Source organism: Notolepis coatsorum (assembly GCF_963971535.1).
Source record: "Notolepis coatsorum genome assembly, chromosome: 7".
Taxonomy (NCBI): Eukaryota; Metazoa; Chordata; class Actinopteri; order Aulopiformes; family Paralepididae; genus Notolepis; species Notolepis coatsorum.
Window position 1 is genome coordinate 136,708,781 of NC_140171.1, and position 24,125 is coordinate 136,732,905.

General features: G+C 44.1%; 1 protein-coding gene across 1 annotated transcript in view; it reads left to right on the top strand.

Annotated features, from left to right (window-relative positions):
* fat1a (FAT atypical cadherin 1a) overlaps positions 1-23,581 on the top strand; it is a 136,312-nt gene extending 112,731 nt beyond the window's left edge. Inside the window, 14 exon segments of the mRNA XM_084318023.1 lie at positions 392-415; positions 417-503; positions 505-687; positions 689-883; positions 885-995; positions 1,494-1,716; positions 2,209-2,343; positions 6,272-6,429; positions 11,075-11,546; positions 14,224-14,377; positions 15,561-15,671; positions 16,225-16,868; positions 17,357-17,494; positions 21,275-23,581. Coding sequence (XP_084174149.1) covers positions 392-415; positions 417-503; positions 505-687; positions 689-883; positions 885-995; positions 1,494-1,716; positions 2,209-2,343; positions 6,272-6,429; positions 11,075-11,546; positions 14,224-14,377; positions 15,561-15,671; positions 16,225-16,868; positions 17,357-17,494; positions 21,275-21,978 — 3,339 coding nt within the window. The 3' untranslated portion in view covers positions 21,979-23,581.
* The last annotated feature ends 544 nt before the right edge of the window (positions 23,582-24,125 follow it).

Sequence of the window (24,125 nt, forward strand, 5' to 3'; positions counted from 1 at the left end):
TACTACTACTTTGTAGGAAAGGAGGTCTGGACTACAGGTTGCTGCAAGCCTTTTTTCTCTCTACCTGATTGTCATAGAGGAAGGCTAGGTGCCGTTCTAATCAATCAGCATTCAAAGTTTTGTTCATCCGAGAGAAAATGTTTCTGAATCAAGAACATTTAATTAATTGTCAGAAATTGGTTTTAAGCCTATAAATATTGGAATCCGATAAATTTTTCCAATAAAAAACTGCATTTAAAAGTGAATTCTATCCTTTTTAAATGCCCTTTTAAAATGATAAATAGTGCTTGGAAAAGTACTTTGAAAGTCCCTTGCATTTAATTTATCAATGTCTGTGGGAACCCCTGTGTATGTCAATTTACAAGAAATAATGCCCATCTCTCCCATCCAGGTGTCGGACAGCGGGAAACCCCCAGCTCCTCTCCACGGCGTTCATCAGCGTCCGCGTCATCGAGGAGAGCGTCTACCCTCCAGCCGTCCTGCCCCTGGACATCTTCATCTCCCACCGCCGGAGACGAGTATCCCGGGGGGGTCCTGGGCAAGATCCACGCCACCGACCAGGACGTCTACGACACCCTGACCTACAGCCTGGTGCCCTCCTCCTCCTCCGCGGCGGACTCCGGGAGCGACGCCTCGTTCACGGTCTCCGCCTCGGACGGGAAGGTCATCGCCCGGCGCGCGCTCGACCGCGGGCCACTACTCGCTCAACGTGACGGTGACGGACGGGCGCTTCACCACGGCGGCCGACGTCACGGTGCACGTGCGGCAGGCGGCCCAGCAGGCGCTGGACAACTCCATCGCCGTGCGCTTCGCGGGCATCGCGCCCGAGGAGTTCATCGGGGAGCACTGGCGCAACTTCCAGCGGGCGCTCAGGAACATTGCGGGGGGTGCGGCGGAGCGAGGTGCAGCTGGTCAGCCTGCAGCCCTCGGAGGGAGGGGACCTGGACGTGCTGCTGGCGCTGGAGAGGTCGGGCAGCCCCTACCAGCCCCAGGAGGTGAGGCCCCTATTTGATTTTGACATTAACTTTTTGGCTCACCAGCCACTGTGGCTAGTGGTTTTCCAAAGTCACTAGCCACTCAGCATTTTCACCAGCCAAAAATCACACACACACACACACTCTATCCAAATATCCATATACACATAAATATCAGTTTTTATAGTGTAAAGTTTGGCTACTTGAGACAGAGAGAGAGAGAGAGAGGAGAGAGAGAGTAGAGAGAGAGAGAGAGACTCTCATTACGTGCGACGCAAGTAAGCGTGCACTGCGTTCCGAGAGAGAGAGAGACTCTTCACTATGACTCTAAAACGGTGACGCTGCACGGTCAAAGTAGCTGGTAAGAGTGACGGAGTTACACGCCACTGCCAAATTCTACCCGCATTTGGCGGTGGTGGCGGGTGTTAATGTGATACAACCTTTCCTTTTCTTACACTACACCCTTCCTTTCCCTTCAGAGAATTTTTCTTTTCGGTGTTCATTATTATTCTTTTTCAGGTGGTTTTCCGCAAGCTGAACTCTTCCACCGCAGTGATTGAAGAGATGACGGGCGTGAGGATCGTGCGCGTGGTGAAGAAGCTCTGTGCCGGTCTGGACTGCCCGCTGCGTTTCTGTGATGAGGTCATCACCCTGGACAAGGCCGCCATGTCCACTTACAGCACGGCCCGCCTCAGCTTTGTCACACCGCGGCACCAGCGCAACGCCACCTGCCAGTGTGAAGGTAGAGTGACACCCCCCCCCCCCACACACACACACACACACCCCCACACACACCCCCACACACACACACCCAGATTTACACAGTTTTAACAATTGTGAAAGTCTCTGTTTGGTCTTTCCTCCTTTCTTTTAGATAATTTTAATTAAAAAAAATTATGAGACAAGACACAACACAGTAACAACAATAATAATATAATAAACAAACTGAATAAGACATGACAATTACATTTTATTATATTAAATCAATAAAATGACAGAATAGAAAAACAATCAGTCTACACCTACCTATAAATATAGAAATAAAAACAAAGAGCAAAATTACAATAACAGAACCATATTACCAAAAGACATTTCTAAAAGACAATTCTTCCCCCACTCCCATCCCCCCACCCCAGGACCCCCCAGGACCAACCATCCTGCTCCGCTGCTAGACTATTGACTTTAATCTTCTGTTTGGTCCCTCCTCCTGAATGGGTTTGTGTTTGTGTTCCAGGTGGCCAGTGCCCCGTGCTGAACACGCTGTGCGACGCCAGTCCTTGTCCAGAGGGCATGGACTGTGTGGCCGACCTGACGGATATAGCCAAGTATAGCTGCGTGTGTCCAGACAGCAAAAAGGGCAAATGCTCCGGTAAGACTAAAAGACCTTTTCATCTGTCGACCTGAGCGCCTCTGGCCTCCCATTCGTCTCAGTCTGTCTTCCTGAAGATCTTAACGTTGGTGTGACTGCATGTTGAGCTACTGCGTTCAGACTGACATTTTTTGTTTATGCGGACCACTAGATTGTTATCATGAACTTTTGCGGACCACCTCGTATGCAAACAGTAAAAAATAAAAACATCAAACGTGGCAGTGTTAAAACGCAGATATTTTAATAGTTAATGGAATTGGTAGAGAGAGAGAGTTCCAAAGATATTCATGTTTCAAGTGATATCGGAAAATATCGGTATCGGTTTTCAAAAAATATATATATACCGGTATATATTTTTTTTCTTTTTTTAAACATTTATTTAACCTTTATTTACCCAGGCAAGCAAGTAAGAACAAATTATTATTTAATGTATTGTCAAAGTATACATAATGTTGTGTTAATTACATGACAAGAGATATGTAATGTTAATTACCTGAAATTATTCAGTTTTTTGGGGGGGGGGGAAACCCTGCATATATTGGTATCGGTTGATATCGGTATCGGAAATTAAGAGTTGGACAATATCGGTATATCGGTATCGGTAAAAAAGCCAATATCGAGCATCCCTAATTAGGGCAGCACAATTCTTGCAAAAATGTGAATCACGATTTTTCTCTCTAAGAATTGAGATCACGATTCTCTCACACGATTCTTATTTTTTCAATAAAATCATTTATTGCACTCTTTCTTAAACAGACAACATAACATATCAAAGTGCTTGACTTAAACTTAAACATAACATATATGAAAGTGCTTGACTTAAACTTAAGTCTCTTGTAACATACAAAATAACTCAAGTCAGAAATGTCATCATTTAAAAAAGTTAAGCAAAAAAAATATTAAAAGAATTAAAAAAGTTTATATATTTTTTTATAAAAATAAATCGTCATCATTTAGAAATGAGATTGCATAGGTCTATGAATCAAAATCGCGATTTATTTTTCGATTAATCGTGCAGCCCTAATACTTATTTTATTCCCATCATAGACAATAAGACAAAACCTTTCCAGCACTCATGCCTTCGTCAGAGTCTGTGGTTGACCGGTTGTTTTTCCTTCTACTAAAAAAAAGGGTGATAGTGTTGTTCCTCGTGTTCCGCATTCTTCATTTAAATAAATTTCCTCTCTGATCTTGGGATCTCTTGCTCACGTTACTGTGTCTAGAGGGCTTTCAGATGGGATGCAGTAACTTCAACCATGTGCTCGTAAACCTCATTATTTCCAGTGGCTTACATCGAGCTGCAAACAGCTTTTCTTTGCTCGACCAAGCAAAGTGCTGGCGAGTTTTCAGGTGTAAAATGGCAGCTTTGGGATGTGGGCAAATGCCAGGGCCCTCATTCATCAATAGTGTGCGTAGAACATTTCTATTTCCACACGTAAGCACGGAATGTAGAACTAGTGTACGCACAGGGAAGTCGGGATTCATCACACGGTGCGTACGCAGGCTCTATGCCCCTCCGTGTTGATGAATACCACTTTGTTCTACCGTCAATGCTCGTGCATGATTATCCATATATGGTCATGAAAATGAGGAAACACCCCCCATGGGATGTGAAATAATGGACTGACCCGAGCGGAACCCTGAGAAACTCCACGAAGATTGTTCACTGCTGTCGAACCAAGAAGACACTATCGCGTATTATGGGATAAATAATAAAAGGCGGACTTGTAAACGGTGATGTCAGATATCAACGGCTCCCTAAGACCATTGCTGCAATTCTGCCTGGACAGCTCAGAATACTAATAAAGACCGTTCGTTGACCACTGTTTGGCGTTGGTTGTGTGTCATTATAACCGTGCTGTAATATGAATGCCTTTATTAGTTGTGTTCGATTGGCTATATGATTTTTAGAGGCATCTATTTTGTTGTCGGCTAATAAAGACCGCGCTGGAATATGACTGCCTTTTCCCGTGTTGTTTGATTGATACCCAGGGATTAAAGTTCTCCTCAATTCTATTCCAAATCGCGATGGATCTTCCGTCAATTTTCTACCTGCTGCATATGATTTCTAGAGGCATACTACAATCTATTTTGATGTCAGTATTGGTAGCCTATATAAACAATAATAGAGAGCATATACAAGAACAATGAATCTCACTGCATGTATGATGTAGGCATGCCTTTCAATACATGAACTTGAATTCCATCATGTTTGTGTGCGGGACTCACAAGGCTGTTGTCACAATGGGTGGTACCGGTACAGTAATAATTACAGTCCACACAATATCACGATCCATGCCATAGCCTATGTTCTATTAGGACATGATCTGTGACGACAAATGTTCTAGAATGTTTGATTAAGATATCATACTCTGACAGCATGCCTATGAGCAACAAAAACGCGAACTTGAATCCCATCATATAGTCTGTCCACTATCTGCATGGTGTCATTGCAATGCGTTTTCTATTCTTTCTTATACAGTAAAAAGGGGGAATAACACTATATTCATATGACTTATTCTGCTTACAGCTTCGAAATTCCACTTGTTTCGTTTAACGTAAAGCCTTTTAAATATAATCAAAACGTTCCCGTGTTTCGGCGGTCTGTGCGCAAAATAATAACGAGTTGAGCTTTATGATTTATGATGAATTGAAAATGGGGGACCCTGATGTAAACAAGACGAAAGTTGGTCTGCATCCCCAATTAACAATTGTATGTACTGAGCTGTACTGTACTGTACCCATTCTGCAATCTGTTAATAAACTTTTCAATCAATCAATCAATCAAGCTACGCGGAGCGCAGTCAGTCAGTAGCCTACACCCCGTATATTCCGATAACGCTATATAAACCATGCTGCATTCATTCTGAGAGAAAGATCTATTATTCCAAATGCTATTTATAGGGTTTTGACCATAATTACACTACTGTTGCTATTTTACAATGAACTACAATGAACTACGGTTCGTACAGAACATGCCAGTGTTATTATGCACAGAAGCTCATTTCCTTGTTGTAATAATATATTCTACCACTGGGCGTCAGGTAAGTGTGGTCTGACCTGTGCGTAGATGTAAGCACGGAGTCAAGTTCAAATCGAAATTGATGAATCCCACTCTTTGCTTAGAAATGATCGTACGCACAGGGTAAGCACAGATCTGTGCGTAGAACACGTTGATGAATGAGGGCCCAGGTGTAGCCGTGTAGCCTCCCCAAAGTTCAATCTAGTTTAATATTTGCACTGTGCGTTGTGGCGAAACGCCTGCACCTCCCCAACAGAAATGAGAGGCAGTCAGCCAGGCTGAGGCAAGAAATGGAGAAAAGTTTATATTTGTAGTGCCTCAAACCAGGGTTCGCACAAGGTCCTTGAAGTGCTTACAGTGCTTGATCTTTGACAAAAAAAAGTCAAGGCCTGGAATTCCTTGAAAACAGCCAATCTTTTGCTTAAAAATCCCTTGAAATTCAAATCAACCATTCACATTGAAAGTTTTGTTCATCCATGATACAAAAAAATCTGAATCAAGAATATTTTTGTATTTAAATTGTAACTAATTGTCGGAAATTTGGTTATATAAGCCATAAATATTGGATCCGATTTTTTTTCTATAAAAAGAAACTGCATTTAAAAGTTAATTGGATCCTTTTAAATGTAAAAGTACTTGCATTTCATGTCTGTGGGAACCCTGTCAATCTGATCACTGAGCTGCAGTCTATCTGATCACTGAGCTGCAGTCTATCTGAAAGCCTATTGATTCTCTCATTCCTCTGCTCACTCTCTATGTCTCTGTCTCTCTCTCTCTCTCTCTCTGTCTCTCTCTCTCTCTCTTTCTCTCTCTCTCTCTCTCTCTCTCTCTCTCTCTCTCTCTCTCTCTCTCTCTCTCTCTCTCTCTCTCTCTCTCTCTCTCTCTACCTCGCTCTCTCCATGTCAGATGGCCACTCCTTGACGTTCAGTGGCAGTGGCTATGTGCGCTACCGCCTGATGGAGAACGAGAACAAGGAGGAGATGAAGCTGTCTCTGAGGCTCAGGACGCTCTCCAACCACGCCACCGTCATGTACGCCAAGGGCACCGACTACAGCATCCTGGAGGTGGGCACGCTCTCCTGACTGTGTGTGAGAGAGAGAGAGAGAGAGAGAGAGAGAGAGAGAGAGAGAGAGAGAGAGAGAGAGAGAGAGAGAGAGTATGTGTGTGTGTGTGTATATATTGTATGTGTTTGCATGCATGTATCTGAATATAATCATTCAAACCTTTATTTATTCTCGAAAAGACAATTTAGGTGACCCTCATTTTCAATGTTTTTTATTTTTTTTAACACATGGACCGCAGTCCAGAGTGCCCCACAGCAATTAGTATAAAATGAACATAGGCGTAAAATCAACACACAATTGACAGAATAAAAAACAATGCATAAATTGCAGACATAAGAATAGGTATAAAAGTAGTGCAATGTAGGGCGGCCGGGTAGCGCAGCAGACTAAGCGTCTGTCTACCACCGCAGAGACAGTGGGATCGAATCCAGCTGTGGTGCCTCCGGCTTGGTCGGCCGTCCATACTGACACAATTGGCAGTGTCAGCGGGTGGGGAAGCCGGCGTGGGTGGGTCCTGGTCGTTGTAAACAGCGACTTCTACAGTTCAGTCAGGGCGCCTGCACAGCGAGGGAAGGATCTGGGGGAGGTAGTGTGACCCTTCCACACGTTACACTCCCCCAGTGAGAGTCTGCGCTGCCAGGTGAAAAGAAGTGGTGGGTGGTACACATGTGTCGGAGGAAGCATGTGATAGTCTCCGCCCTCCCAGACCGACGGTAGGGGGTAGAGTGTGCAACGATCAGGAAGGGGATTGGGAATTGGCATAACGACTAACATTGGGATGGGAAAAACAAAAACAAAAAGGAGGGTGAAAAAGATAATACAAAAAAAAAAGTAGTGCAATGTAAACGTGCAGACTTAAGAATAGGTATAAAATAAGTGCAATGTCGCTCGAAGGCATGTGAGCCCCCCCCCCCCCCCCCCCGGAACAGTCAGTCCCCCAAACACCATACACATCAATCCCTACCAGATCCCCATCCAAGACACCCCCCCCCCCCCCCCCCTCCCTGATAAAAGCATGTCACGACCGTATGCAATGATGCCGATGATGCAAACATTGTGCTGTCAAAAGAAACAGTTTGTCCAGCATTATTACTCACCGCCCCCACCCCCCACACACACACCAGCTTGCATCCAGCAGAGAGGTATACAGGGTTCGCACAAGGTCCTTGAAGTGCTTAAAGTGCTTGATTAAAAAATATATATTTGAGGCCTGGAATTCCTTGAGAACAACAAAAATATTACAAGGTGCTTAAAAACTCATTGAAATTCAAATCAACCATTCGCATTGAAAGTTTTGTTTCTTTATTTATTTATTTATTATTTAAAGTGTAACTAATTGTCGGAAATTGGTTCTAAGCCATAAATATTGGATCAGATAATTTTTTCTATAAAAAAAAAACAGCATTTAACACTTTGAGCGCCACTCACGGCTAATCTCGTGTTTACGATAGTTACGTTGAAAGCCACGTCACGGCTTTTCTCTGAATTTTTTATTTTATTTTTTTTTGCGATCTGAAATCATACTGCATCACGCAAGCCTACCCTAGCCTACCCAGGGGCCGCCGGCGATCAGATGTGAAAAAACCGCCCCCTATCGTCTCCCAGATGGTAAATCACCCTTTTGGAATGGACTCAATGAAAATGGATGGGGGAAAAAAAATATTCCAGTCCACATTTTCCAGTCCACTGATGCAGCCGGAGTTACCAGAGTTCATTCTGGATCTTCTGAGCCGCGGCGAGCATGGGTTATACTGTACACACGTTGGATCAATATACTTATCGATTTTTTCGAATGGTGATCAGGAATTGGAATATACCATTTGGATACCATCTGATGTCAGGTAAGGAATCTATGTTATCAGTGTTAGGATAATCAGACTCGTTTTCGAGGAGATATAAGCTTTTTTGTGATATGTGCTCTAGCTGTTTCACTGTAAAATCCATGAGGAAATGAAAGCAGCTATTATCAGCGCGCGGCTTGAACGTGCGTGCGTGCACGTATACTATTGATCATCTAGCGTTTATTTGAAAACGATTCATAAATAGGCCGACAAATATCAACGTTCTGGAATATTCCAGTAAAAGGCGATTATCATAGAATATGTTGTTTTTCACCTGAAAACTGGTGCTTTTCAAAATGCTCTCAAACGGAAATGAAGCGATAAAAAACCAATCTGCCTTGACAACACTGACTGGAAAATTATTATTTGATAAGCGACAGGCAGATTAGACACATAGCCATAATTTAAAACATAGATTAGGCGATATTAACGTTAACATTGGGAGTGGACCGTGGCATTCAAGGGGGTAAAAAGGAAAACACGGCGTGGCGCTCAAAGTGTTAAGAGTGAATTGTATCCTTTTAAATGCCCATTTAAAATGAAAAAATGGTGCTTGGAAACATTTTGCAATGTCTGGGAACCCTGTGTATACGTCACTCAGTCATTCTGAAAGCCTGTTCACGTGAGGGGCTATGGGAATGTGGCGATGGGCTGAAAAAAAGGAAAACCCACAGTCGGAAGCTATTTCTGTGCTGGGAGGGAAAGGGAAAGTGCTTTCTCATACATTCCTCCTCATCGAGACGGGTCGGCGTGGGAGTCTGGCTGCCTGACGTTAAACTGGGAAACCTGGCTGCTTTGGAGAGAGTTATTGTACATCTTGTCTGCTATGTTATCCTGCTGATATCATTTTAGACCTGTACTATTAGTGTATGGACAAGTAGTAGTAGTAGTAGTAGTAGTAGTAGTAGTAGTAGTAGTAGTAGTAGTAGTAGTAGTAGTGGTAGTGGTAGTGGTAGTAGTAGTAGTAGTGGTAGTGGTAGTGGTAGTAGTAGTAGTAGTAGTAGTAGTAATAGTAGTAGTAGTAGTAGTAGTAGTAGTAGTAGTAGTAGTAGTAGTAGTAGTAGTACAGTCGTGGTAGTAGTAGTAGTAGTAGTATCAGTAGTAGTAGTATCAGTAGTAGTATCAGTAGTAGTAGTGGTAGTAGTAGTTAGTAGTAGTAGTAGTAGTAGTAGTAGTAGTAGTAGTAGTAGTAGTAGTATCAGTAGTAGTAGTAGTAGTAGTATCAGTAGTAGTAGTAGTAGTAGTAGTAGTAGTAGTAGTAGTAGTAGTAGTAGTATCAGTAGTAGTAGTAGTATCAGTAGTAGTAGTAGTAGTAGTAGTAGTAGTAGTAGTAGTAGTAGTAGTAGTAGTAGTAGTAGTAGTAGTAGTGTTGTAGTAGTAGTAGTAGTAGTAGTAGTAGTAGTGTTGTAGTAGTAGTAGTAGTAGTAGTGTAGTGGTAGTAGTAGTAGTGGGGAGGTAGAACAGTCGTCTGGTAATCCGGAGGTTCCCTGTTTGATTCCCACTCCTCCCGGGCAGTGTGTCGAAGTGTCCTTGAGCAAGACACTTAACCCCTAATTGCTCCCGATGAGCAGGTCGGCACCTTGCATGGTCGCCTCCACCGGCGGTGTGTGAATATTTGAATGAGTGGGTAAAAATGTGAGGAACAAATTGTAAAGCGTTTTGGATACAAGCACTATATAAATGCAGCCGTTTACCATTTATAGTAGTACTTCAATGTACGTGTGATGCAGAGGTGGGAATTTTGAAGCCAACGGAGTTAGTAGTACATTCAATTTAGATGATTCTGCACCGACACACACAACTTCTTCCTCTGTTTTCGCACAACTCGATTGGCAGTTGGCAGATGGAATCATTGTAATCATGGAAATGAAGTTGATTCACTTTACACTTTTTATTGCATGTTTATGTGTTGCGTTTATGTATCCCTTCCCTACTTCCTGTTTCCCCCACGTGGAATGTACCTGATTGGATAAATAACATGCTGGTGCTCTAGTGCGACATCCAGTGGAGTTGAATCCTCTTAATCGTTGAATAGTCTCAGTTGTTACCCCAGGTTAATCAACATCAATCATCAAAAACTGATTTTATATGTCTGCACTTTATGTGCTCATTTCATGTCTATTCTATTCTACTATTTTATTGCACTGCACTATTGCAGTATTTCACTCTGTCTATTTTTATCTTACTCTTTTTATTATTGTCTATTTAAAACCTAATCAAACCATAAACAAGGTGGCCTGTTGGGATGTTAGATCCTAATGTGAAAAACTGTGATTTTATATGTCTGCACTTTATGTGCTCATTTTATACCTGTCTTTTTTCTGTTGTGAAGCACTTTGAGCTGCAGTTTCTGTATGAAAGCTGCTATACAAATAAAGTTTATTATTATTATATTATTATTAGGGATGTTCGATATAGGCTTTTTTTTACCGATATCCGATATACCAATATTGTCCAACTCTTAATTTCCAATACCAATATCAACCGATACTGATATATATGCAGGGTTTCCCCCCCCCCCCCCCCCCCCCCCACCCCCCAAAAACTGAATAATTTCAGGTAATTAACATTACATATCTCTTGTTGTGGAATTAACACAACATTATGCATACTTTTGACAATAAATAAAATAAGAATTTGTTCTTACTTGCTTGCCTGGGTAAATAAAGTTTAAATAAATGTAAAAATAATAATTATTATTATTTTTTTGAAAACCGATACCGATATTTTCCGATATTACATTTTGATGCCAATATCGGACATCCCTAATTATTATCAATAACTCGTATCTGTCCCTGTCTCAGATCGTGAACGGTCGCCTGCAGTACAAGTTCGACTGCGGCAGCGGCCCCGGCATCGTGTCGGTCCACAGCACCCAGGTGAACGACGGCGAGTGGCACACTATCTCCCTGGAGGTGGACGGCAACTACGCCAAGCTGGTGCTGGACCGCGTGCACGCCGCCTCGGGCACCGCCCCCGGCACACTGCGCACCCTCAACCTGGACGACAGCGTCTACTTCGGGGGCCACGTCCGCGCCGCTTCGGGCTCCTCGGTGGCCCGCCTCGGCCGCAGCCTGCCCGCCACCAACGGGCTCCGCGGCTGCGTGGAGGCCATCACCCTCAACGGCCAGGAGCTGCCCCTCAACACCAAAGCCCGCCGCGCCCACGCCGTGCTGGAGGAGATGGTGGACGTGACACCGGGCTGCGTGCTGACGCCCGCCTGCTCCAGTAACCCCTGCGCCAACGGAGGGATCTGCTCCTCCCTGCCCAACGGAGGTAACGTCACCCAGCTGCAACTCTCTGCTGTTTATTTGTTTATTTAAACGGATCCCCATTAGCTGACGCCTAAGCGGCAGCTAGTCTTCCTGGGGTCCAACAACATACATACACAAGATACCGATAGAACATAATAAAAGCAGGGCGGTCAGGTGGCGTAGCGGAGATTGCGTTTGTCACCAACACCGGAGACGCTGGATTCGCCTGTTCGAATCCAGCTCACAGCTCCGGCGTTGTCACCAGCTTGGCTGGCCGTTCACACTAATACAATTGGCAGTATTAGAGGGTGGGAGAAGCTGGCGGGGTGGGTCCGGGTCGTTGTAAACAGCGACTCCTACAGTTCGGTCGGGGCGCCTGCTCAGCGCGGATAGGATCTAAGGGGGGTAGTGTGATCCTTCCACACGTTACACCCTCTCAGTGAGAGTCCGCGCTGCCAGGTGAAAAGAAGCGGTTGATTGGCTAGACGTGTGTCGGAGGAAGCACGTGATAGCCTCCACTCTCCCAGACCGACTGGGGGGTAAGTGCGCAGCGACCAGGAAGGGGATTGGGAATTGGCATAACGACTAACATTGGGATGGGAGAAAAATCGGAGGAAAAAGGAGGGGGAAAAGATAAAGAAAATATATATATATATATATATATATATATATATATATATATATATATATATATATATATATAACATAATAAAAGCATATATCACAAAGAAAAAATAAATATATATATATCATAGAATAAAAATAAATATAAAACAGGAGATGAAAAAACAAGAGATAAAATCCAGTTAGAACTAAATACAACTATTTATCAGGGTGTGCATGTGTTCAAGCTGTGCTGAAGACTACACTTGTATTGTGTGTGTGTGTAAATAGTGTTTAAGGTTTCTTTAAAAACTAGCCTTTCCTTTGATGTTCCGAACATCGCTGGGAAGACAGTTCTAGGATACTATCACCCTATAAAATACCGCCCTTTTCATAAAATTAGATTTAGGTAGAGGTAAAGTAATCAATCCACCTCTTGCCCCTCTGGTGGAATGTGTGTGAGTAAGGATAAGGATGAACTTTATTAATCCCCTTGGGGAAATTCGGTGACATACACATACAGCCATAGCCTCATTAAACAAATATTTCACAATCATTACATTTTGACAGTAATAATGGCACACATAAATTCAAACAGGCATGTACATTTGTTGAAACATGTCGACCACAGTAGATCTTGAGACAAGCGTATGTATAGTCCTCTGCAGATCAACAAGGCTCTCGAGTGTAGTGCGTCTGCGCGATTCGGAGGGAGGGGGTTGGGAGAGTTATCCCCTAGTCCACAGTTGCAGCGGGGGGGGTCTAGCTACATTTGCCGCTAGCAATGGGGGTTGGGAGGGTGGCGAGACGGCCTTGGCTTGAGTACTTGCCTTGTCTGTAAATATACAATACCAACTTGTTTTTTGATGCAAAGCACCTCTATGACCGGCGATGTCACTAGTCAGCTAGCCCGTCCGTCCGTCAGTCAGTCAGTCAGTCAGTCACAGTCATTCATTCATTCATTCATTCATTCATTCATTCATTCATTCATTCATTCATTCATTCATTCATTCATTCATTCATTCATTCAGTCACTCACACTTAGCCACTCACACTTAGCCACTCCCACTGCTCAACGGCATGGCACTTTGTGTAAGACCAGTTCAATCTGTACAATATTATCTCGACAACAACACTCACCATGTGCAACACTTGGCAGATGTAACGCCGACACAGAGAACCCACCCAGAGCTAACCATCTCAACGGTAATGAAAGCTCCTGGTAGAAAATCATTACATTCGGTTAGAACACCACTACATTTTTTATGGACATTCATAGCCGTGTTTATAGGTTCGCTAAGTATTTAAGTTTTGTTATTGCCTATTGATCTGAGAGGAAGAGAGGGAAAGAAGAGAGCTCTCAATGTACGATGTTACTCTCACGTATGCGTGTGTGTGTTTGTGCACCCCAAGCGAAACACAACGCAGAATGCAGCGCTTCCCTTAACTTTAAAGCCTGTGGCGCTTTTCATTTCATTTATTTGTTTAAGAGGGACAAGCACATTGATGAACATTCATAGAACATAAAATGCACATAGAACGTAAATGCACCAAACCAATTATAGCCAGAGGCTAGTTTCCAGAGGCAGTCCCGCTGCCAGGAGTTAAAGGCTGCTCCTAGTGGATAACAAGGTTAGACATGGCAAATATAAAAACAACATCTGGGAAAATATACATAGAAAATATACATACACATCTGAGAAAATAAAAACATGGAACATCATTACGACAGCCTCACATACGGTAGTTTATAATATATCAATGTGTACAGGTATGATTTGAGACTAGCCATACTTTTAGCATTATCTTATTGTTGGGGGTAGACCCTTTCCACAGATCACCACCTCTAACAGATGAGACAGTCTGGCCAAAGGTGGTGCATCTATGGGGTTTTCTCCTCTAGCAGTGGCTCGGGTGGTCCTATGAGTGGGGGGTTTCGACTTTCCTTCTAATGAATATGACTTCTCATGAAGCGCTTCTCATCTCTGTGACACCAGGTGTCCTTGTTACCGGACATAGGACAAGGCTCACGGGACGGGGGTCTTTCTTAGTCTCTCTCTCTGTCCTCAACGGCCTCTTATCTCTCCGTTCCACAGGCTACTTCTGCAAGTGCACAGCCTCGTTCCTGGGGACCCACTGTGAACTCGGCATCAGTCCCTGCACCTCGAACCCCTGCCTCTACGGAGGCACCTGTGTCCCGCGCGGAGAGGACTTCTACTGCCAGTGCAGAGGACAGTACTCGGGACAAAGGTATGGTGCTGCAGACTTATCAAATTTATTTATAAGGCCCGACAACACACGTTAGTGTCCCCATGGGCCGGACACGTCTTCTTTAAACAAGTCAAGAAGAAACATCACAATAGGTCAAGAACAAAACACCATAAAGTCCAAAACATTTAAAATAAATGCAATTATCTTCTCTTCTTCTAAAACACTTGCCTCTTTCCTCACTACCTTCTCACATTGCAGCCACAATCTATCCCCATTGTTAGACTGTTTGAAAATTTGATATGCTTTTCTACCCTAACGATTCTACCCTAATAGGCCCTCAGAAACCAATTTAAATATTTTTGGTTTCAGCCAGTAATTCACAGAGGGCCATATTTTTATAAACATTTAGAAGAACTAAGGCCTCTAAAATTTGCATTTACATATTGAGATGCAGCCACTGTCTTTCATCAGGAGTCGGAGGAACCATGTTTTGGGCATTAATTAACCAGTCTGGGCTCAAGGAGATACAAAATGCATTTATTTGAAGAAAGTGGGTGCATTTCCATAGCACTTACACAACACTTAGTGACCAGGTTGTGAATTATTGATAGCTTGAAAAAGATATTAACAGTCTTCCTCTTTGACTTAAATATGTTATTTAGTTATTTAAATATGTTATTCGAATTCTCAAATAACAGAAAAAGAGAACAAAAGGTTACGGGTAGATGCAGTGAAATTGTCTCCTCTGAGAGAGTGAAAGGAGATTATGGATCACTTCTAATCTTCACGAATGTATGAAAACAACATCTCAAGCTCCACCCTCTTTTCTGGATCCTCCAGTCACAACTGTTGCTTCAGGAAAAGAGGGCGTGCCTTGAGATAGGTCAATTGGTGTATTGGGGTACAAAAAGTGTATGGGGATTTGGATTCACATAGCACATATTTGATTTGTATATTCATATTGCATTTAGCCTACAAATCATACTGGTCCTAGAATGTTTAGTTAAAATAAACAACAAACTGATACACCATATTGTAATATTTAGATCAATAAAATAATGCCTCAACAGCTGATGCATAAACAAACGCATATGTGAGTCCAGTGTTGTTCGTGTTTAGACTGTAAATCTCAATAACCCCAGTAATATTAGTGTGATAATTACATATGACATTATTCTTCATAGTTTGTGTTTGCCTTGTTAAACCCTATTTGATTCTACAGGTGCCAGCTTGGTCCATATTGTAGGGACAACCCCTGCAAAAACAGTGGCAAGTGCATTGACAGTCTGGACGGCCCAGTGTGCGAGTGCGAAGCCGGCTTCCAGGGAGAAAGGCATGTGGCAATTATAATTATTTTTTATTTAACATCATCGTCTCATTCATTCCATAAGAACGTAGAATAAACATTTATAGACTTTATTTTATATGGTCCATTTGCATGTTCTTGGTATCTGATTCTAGGGACATCTATGGATCTCAGGGAATGTATTCCCAGTGTCCGAAATACTGTGTCTGTTACTAGGCTTGAGTCAATTGTAATGAACCAAATGAGAATATCAATTCAATTATTTATAAAAAAAAATTATCTTTGACTGTGAATAACACCATGCTAAAATTTACCAGACCTGAAAAATCTAAGCAAATGAATAAAGGGAAGATGATTAAACAGAAGCTTTTGTAGATACAGTACTGAATTCTGCCATCCGGACACATGCAATTTTAAATATGATTATAGAATATAGAATATCAGGCCTAAAATGGTTATGCGATTAAAATGCGATTAATTCGATTAATTAATTACAAATCCTGTAATTAATTAGATACATTTTTTTAATCGCCTGACAGCACTATCTGTAACATATTTCTACCTCGTCCCTGTGCTCCAGGTGCCTCAGTGATGTGGACGAATGTGTCCGGAACCCCTGCTCCACCGGAGGCCAGTGCCAGAACACCTACGGCTCCTACGAGTGCAACTGCTCCCTGGGCTTCAGCGGGCTGATGTGCGAGCTCCGCGCGGAGGTGCGAAACGAGTTCGTCTCCACCTCCTGGAACATCGGCCTGGAGGAGGTCATCGGCATCGTGGTGTTTGTCTCCAGCATCTTCCTCCTGGTCCTCCTCTTCATCATCGTCCGCAAGCGGGCGTGTCGCAAGTCGAAGGCCGACCGCCGGGACAAACACCACCAGGGGGGTTCCAACGCGCCGAACTCTTTCCTCCATAGGCCCTACTTCGACGCCAAGCTCAGCAAGAACATCTACTCGGACGTCCCGCCCCAGGTCCCAGTGAGGCCCATCTCCTACACGCCCAGCATTCCCAGCGACTCGCGCAACAACCTGGACCGCAACTCGTTCGAGGGCTCCGCCATCCCGGAGCACCCGGAGTTCAGCACCTTCAACCCGGACTCGGTGCACGGGCACCGCAAGACGGTGGCGGTGTGCAGCGTGGCGCCGAACCTCCCCCCGCCGCCGGCCTCCAACTCCGTGTCGGACAGCGACTCCATACAGAAGCCTAGCTGGGACTATGACTATGACGGTAAGCTTGTTTTTTAACGCTTCTTGGAAACCAGCCGCGTGAATCTTATGTCGTACTAGTGAAGTCGCTGTCGGATCAAAATCATCAGTTCTATGATCATCGGAGTAATTACTCCTACTCCTCTCCTTCTACTTTACTAACTCACTGCCACTTTACTGCCATTATTGTATCTTACTGCCATTATTTATATTTACTATGTACTACCACTGCTGCTAGAAGATTTGCACTAAGTTCTCTTTACCTCTATATTTATTTCACCCATTCATTTCATTTTTAGCTACTGTAACTGTTTATATTGTATATTGTGTGTGTACATTGTGTCCTATATGTTACTTTATGTTTATATTAGATATTTTTAAATACACCATGGCAAGGGGGGGAAAGCAATAAAACATTTCTGTATGTCTTATGCACGTTATGGAAAATGACAATAAAGTTGACTTTGACTTTGACTTGATCACCCCTGCACTTTGCTTCCCCTCTTCCAGCTAAAGTGGTGGACTTGGACCCGTGTTTGGGCAAGAAGCCCATGGAGGACAGCGCGTGTCACCCCTACAACACCAGGGGCAGCATGTCCGAGGTCCAGTCCCTCAGCTCCTTCCAGTCAGAGTCCTGCGACGACAACGGTATGTTGGTGCTCATCAAAGAGACGGCGGAACTTCTCACTTCTAAACCCTCCTGTCGTTTTAGAGACAAAGACAAAAGCAGGTCTTTTTTTAAACACCATGTTGTACCAGCAGCACCACACACATTACAGAGGAGGAGGGCGAATGTTGGACACGCCAGAATCTTTATCCCCCCTCTCTGATCTGCCTGCGTGCAGGGCCTTTTTAACCATTTCACTACCACACTACCAAAGGGTTAACCCTTTCACCGCGACAATAGAGAAGGTTAACCATTTCACTGCCATGTGACAAAGGGTTAACCCTTTCACTACCACACCACAGCAGATTAACCCTTTCACTACCACACTACAGAAGGGTCGACCCTTTCACTACCACACTACAGAAGGTTAACCCTTTCACCGCCACACACACCAAATGGTTAACCCTTTCACTGCGACAATACAGAAACTGTCGCCGCCACACAACCAAGGGTTAACCCTTTTACTACCACACTACAGAAGGTTAACCCTTTCACTACCACACTACAGACGGGTAACCATCTGTAGTGTGCTAGTGAAAGGGTTAACCATCTGTAGTGTGGTAGTGAAATGGTTAACCTCCTGTAGTGTGGTAGTGAAAGGGTTAATGGCCGCCCCTTGGCTGTAGTGTCTCATGTATATATATGCTCTTGCTAACCATCTCTCTTTGCACGGTCAGAATGTAAGGTGGCCCCCCGATTGGTGTCTCTCTGGGTCATGTGTTCTTCTCTCTCCTCTCTTGCTGCGGGGCCTCAGCTCCCATTTGGATCAAATCAGTCCACAGATCCAGAACAAGGTTTTAAAGTAGGGGGTCCAGCCAGCCTGTAAGTCCCGAGTCACCACCACAGTACAGAAGGAGGCGGTGAAAAGATAACTTCATGGGATTATCCAGGGATTAAAGACAAATTAATCTGGCCTGGCTAGGGATGTTCGATATTGGCTTCTTTACAGATATACCGATATTGTCCAACTCTTAATTCCCGATACCGATATATGCAAGGCCCCCCCCCAAAAAACATTATGCATACTTTGACAATAAATAAAATTATAATTTGTTCTTACATGCTTGCCTGGGTAAATAAAGCTTAAAAAAATAAAAATATATTTTTTGGAAACCGATACCGATATTTTCCGATATTACATTTGAATGCCAATATCGGCTGATAATATCGGACATCCCTAATCTGGCCCCATTTTTCCCGTTCCGTTTCACTTCTCGGTTTATTTTATTATGTTCGTCAAATTATTATTATTTTGTTTTTTAAATGTACATCTGGTGATCAAATCAGATGGCAGTTCTGTTTGGCTTTGATACGTTTTTTTTATTTGTTGATTTGTTTACATGCATGCTTCTTTCTTTTGTTTGTCTCTTTTTGTTCTTTTTTTCTTCTTTTGGTTGAAAATCTAGCCACGACCGGATGCTTGAAGCGGACAGTACGGAGCATAGCACAAGGGTATATACAGTACGACAGTTCGGTCTCCATATCACATCCTAAGTCATTACTGGGTGGTCATACTGGGTTGATGGGTGCGGGGGGGGGGGGGGGGGGTCATGTACCTCTCATCAATCATCTGAACCTTCATCTGCCTACCCTGATCCTAGTCAATAAAAAGACAACAATATTGTTAAATGCTAACAATGGAAATTTTTAGAGAGTCTATTTATTTATTAAACAAAAATTATTAGGTGTTAGGGCTCAAAGGGCTTTATTTTTTATTTTCTTCAATCCCTGGGGAATTCACTCCGCTCCTCCTCCGTCTGTACTGTGAACGACAGCCCGTTAGCATCCCGGTTATGTTGTCGGTGTGTTGTTATCTTGCTTGAACAGACCTGAGCTCCTCCTCCTATCCACTGTGTCACTGTTTTTACACCATTGTCTTGTGCCCCCCCCACCGCCCCAGTCTCATGGTAACACCTCCAGACATCCACACGGTACCACTGTCCTCCACTGTCAGTCCCCCCACAAGTGTCCTCCCCTCCTTCCTACCTCCACGCAGACAAACCCCACATATATATATAAAAGAAAAAGAGAAAGAAAGAGGAAGGACGGGAACTTTAGTCGGGGAGGGGGGGGGGGGGGGGGGGGGGGAACGTCACTTAAAATGTCGGCATTACTCCCATGACCACACATTTCATTCTTGTATTTCATTGTCTGCCAAATCATTTTGTACTAACGGTAGATCTCTTCCCACTTGCTCCCCCTCCCCCCCCCCTCCCCTTACCTCTCACAAGCCTCCCTAGTGACGGTAATCCACCTTGTCAACTCTGTCGTTGACTCGGTGGAAGGAGAAGGTATTATTTTATTACTTCACACCTGTAGTTCTATCCGTGGTGTGTTTGGTATGTGAAGCGTACGCTGTAGTAGAAATGCCATTTCCTTACACTGACGCCGCCTCTTCAATATTATGTCACCATTCTGGAAATGATTAAATGTATTATACATCTACGAATCGCAGAGCGGTTAGAAGGTTCGTGCAGGAAAGTTCCCCCTAGATGACTTCCTCTTCTCGATTATGCTCCTCTGACTGGTCTCTTTAAGAAAATGGCACGGCCTGTTGCCCCTGTCACTTTCCCTTCATTGTTCCGTCTTTCTATTCATTTATTTATTTCCTGCATTGTTTCACTTTCCACGTTTCATCCTTGTTCTCGGCTGACTGTTCTCTCTCTTAGGTTCTTAATGTGACTTGTTCTTTCTCTCTCTCTCTCTCTCTCCCACCCTCTTGCCTCGTGTAAAAGAGTCTTTTTTGGCTCATGATCTCAAGAACTCAAGAGGTGACTTTTTCATCTTTGTTTGCCTGAAGCCCACTGCTGTTTCCTTGTCCCACCCCTGTCCTCTCTAACCACTAACTTTATTTAGGCTGGTGTGAATCAAGACGATTAATAATTTATACACATGTCTTATGAGGTGTTAATAATGACTTGTTCCTGTATATTTAATGAATCAGTTATCAGTCACAAAGCTTTGCATGGTCTTGACAACATTAGTGAAAATGTTAATCGAAGCATTTTGATCAACAGTTTAACCCCGTTGCTAACAAGAAATAACTTTATACATGTGTGTGTGTGTGTGTGTTGATTAATTGATATGCATCTAATCTGATCGCGGCATCTACAGTAGCCTAACACCTTGTCTCAAAATGGAAAGCGGAATGCTTTAAAAAAAAATATTTTATCTATTTAGTGGCAGTTTTATTTGTGTTTTCTTTTTTACTAGGAACTGTGTTTGTGTGAAGTTGGGGGTTTGGGACAAAAGCCAATTTGACTTGAACATTGTCTGCAGCGAGAGAGGATGCTGGCATTTGTTTGTTCGGCGCTTCTCCTCTCTAAAAGCCAACTTTTAGATTAATAACTTTTAGAGAACTTTTAGATTGTTTTTATATGTTTTAACTTCTCTGCTTTTTATACAGATTCTTAAAATGTTGCACTTTGAGATTGTCACAAATATAAAGTGCATTACAAATTGAATTTATTATTATTATTATTATTATTATTATTATTATTATTATTGAAGAATGTTGACGTGTCCACGGCATGTTTTACACATGCTCTAAGTATGACATGTTGATTTTGACATAGTGAATAGTGTGTTGTATTGGTGTGACGTGTTACTATTGCATGGTGTGGGTTTTTAACATTAACACTGTGGCGTTCTGTAAATGTACCGTGATGTGTGTTGTGTTCTGCGTGCAATTATGTCAATTATGTCAACATGTCATTAGCTCTGTCTAATTCGTTTTTTGTTTGTCCGTCCTGTCAAAACAGCATATCACTGGGACACATCTGATTGGATGCCAAGTGTTCAACTTCCTGGAATCCAGGAGTTCCCCCAGTACGAGGCCGTGGAGCCCCCCGCCCCCCTGTACAGCAGCGACCCCAGCGCCATGGACACCGACTACTACCCCGGCGGCTTCGACATCGAAAGTGACTTCCCGCCGCCGCCGGAGGACTTCCCCCCCGGCGACGACCTCCCCCCTCCGCCGGTGCCGGAGTACGGGGACCGCTACGACACCCTGCGGCCCCTCGGCGGCAGGGATCTGGCGTCCCCTCCGGGCAGCCCGGGCGGGGGTCCACCGGGGGTCCGCCAGCGCCCCGCCCTGCCCCAGCTCTACAGCCTTAACCAGTATTTACCGCAGCACCCCTACCCGGGCGAGGGGTGCGACGCGGAGGGCACGAGCGCCAACTCCACCCTGGCCACCGCCGCCACCACCCCGGCATCCACCATGGGCGCCGGCGGCGGCTACAGGGGGTGCGGCTACCCCATGGGCTACGGCCGGGACTTCGACCCCCCGGCGCTGGACAACATGTCCATGTCGCTGTACACGTCCACGGCCTCCTGCTCGGACATGTCGGCGTGCTGCGAGGAGTCCGAGGTGATGATGAGCGACTACGAGAGCGGCGACGACGAGGGCCACTTTGAGCGGCTGGCCATACCGGCGCTGGACTCCCAACAGCACACTGAAGTCTGACACTGGATCCAAACTAAAGTGCCTGAAAACCCACACCTTAAAACCCTTACGTCACCAAAACCCCTCCCCCCTTTCCATCCACAATGGGTGCACACACAATACATGACACTAGACACGACACAGATGTACACGACATACACACACACACACACACACACACACACACACACACACACAGACGAGATCATGAATAATGTCACAACATGGGGGTTATTGAGACTGGTCTTTCTGTGTGAAGGCCACTTGGCTGGGGAGGTCCCTCTCCATCGAGCTGTGGTACGGGACCCCCTGGCCTCCTCGAGCTGTGGTACGGGACCCCCTAGCCTCCATCGAGCTGTGGGACGGGACCCCCTAGCCTCCATCGAGCTGTGGGACGGGACCCCCTGGCCTCCATCGAGCTGTGGGATGGGACCCCCTAGCCTCCATCGAGCTGTGGGACGGGACCCCCTAGCCTCCATCGAGCTGTGGGACGGGACCCCCTGGCCTCCATCGAGCTGTGGGACGGGACCCCCTGGCCTCCATCGAGCTGTGGGACGGGACCCCCTGGCCTCCATCGAGCTGTGGGATGGGACCCCCTAGCCTCCATCGAGCTGTGGGACGGGACCCCCTAGCCTCCATCGAGCTGTGGGACGGGACCCCCTAGCCTCCATCGAGCTGTGGGACGGGACCCCCTAGCCTCCATCGAGCTGTGGGACGGGACCCCCTAGCCTCCATCGAGCGGTGGGACGGGACCCCCTGGCCTCCATCGAGCCGTGGTACGGGACCCCCTGTGGCCTCCTCGCATCATCTGCTCAGTACTGGAATAACACCTTTTTGAGTTGGCTGTGCCATCGCTTTAAATAACTGTCATCATGCACAAGAAATGAAACGTCTGAAGGAACCGCGTAATAAATGTACTACAAAAAAAAGAAAACATCTAAAACAGTAATGATTCTGAAAAAGAGAAAATATTTCAAGACAATATCCGTATTTCTATAAATAAAACGAAGCAAAATGTTTTTTTATACAAGTCCTCATTTTCAATGTAAATTTAAATGTACAGTTTTGATTTCAAAGTTTACTAGGTTTTGTAGATATTTTATGCTTTTATTTTCAAAGGAGAGAGAAAAAAAACACAAGTTAAAATGGTGTGTGACATTATCAGCCTTACTGTGCTTTACATTCACGAAAAAAGAATCATGTTTAAAAAAAGATTTAAAAACAAAAAAGACAGAAAAGAGAGCGGGAGAGGAAAGTGTGGTTCTTCTGGACACAATAACGTATCCGTAAAAGTTTATCGTCTCATTTCAAAAAGGGTCTTCGATGATGAGCGACTGCATATTCTTGTGTTGTTCTTTTTTTATTTGTTTATTTGTTTGTTTGTTTGTTTGTTTGTTTGTAAAATTGCGACTTTGGAACCTCTTTATTTTTCCACCAAGAAAATGGGACCCAATTATATTTATAGTGCAAAGTTATCCATATGGACACATGACCTTATGACCTTTTCAGGTGTCAGTGTGTGACGTGTGTGTGTGTGAGCAATGCTATGGTCTTGTTAAGGTTTTTATTGAATACTGCCACTAGCTCACGCTTTCCTACTGGCAATAAATTATTCATAAAAAATTATTTACGTTGTCTTACCTTGTCTTTTTTATTGCAGTGTATTGTCTTTCATTATAACCTGTAACATGAAGACTATCTGGGGGTAGCTCCTCCACAGAAAACCAGTGGGATTGGAGGCAAATAGACACATTTTCATGTATTTTGAAAGTCTACAATAGGATTTATTCAATTCAATTCAATTCAAAAAACTTTATTAGGGGCAATTTAAGGCATGAATCGGCAAACAGCTGCACTTATACACATCCAAGACAGAACAAGGGACAAGAGACATACATGACACTGTTAAAGCACAAGAAACATGACACTGTTAGAACAGGATCCTTATCTGTCAAGTCTAATAAATACATTCGGTCAGTACAAAAAAAAAGTGCACTTTGGTCAAAAAGGTTCAAATCAAGGGGTCAGAAGGTGCATATTAGTGAACTGACCATTCCTTGCACTGTGGCCATTCACCAGTCGAATGGCCTCTGGAACAAAACCAAACTTCCTTCTGTTTGTTTTACAGGCAGGCTGTCTAACACCGGTTCCTGACAGGGAGCGAGCGA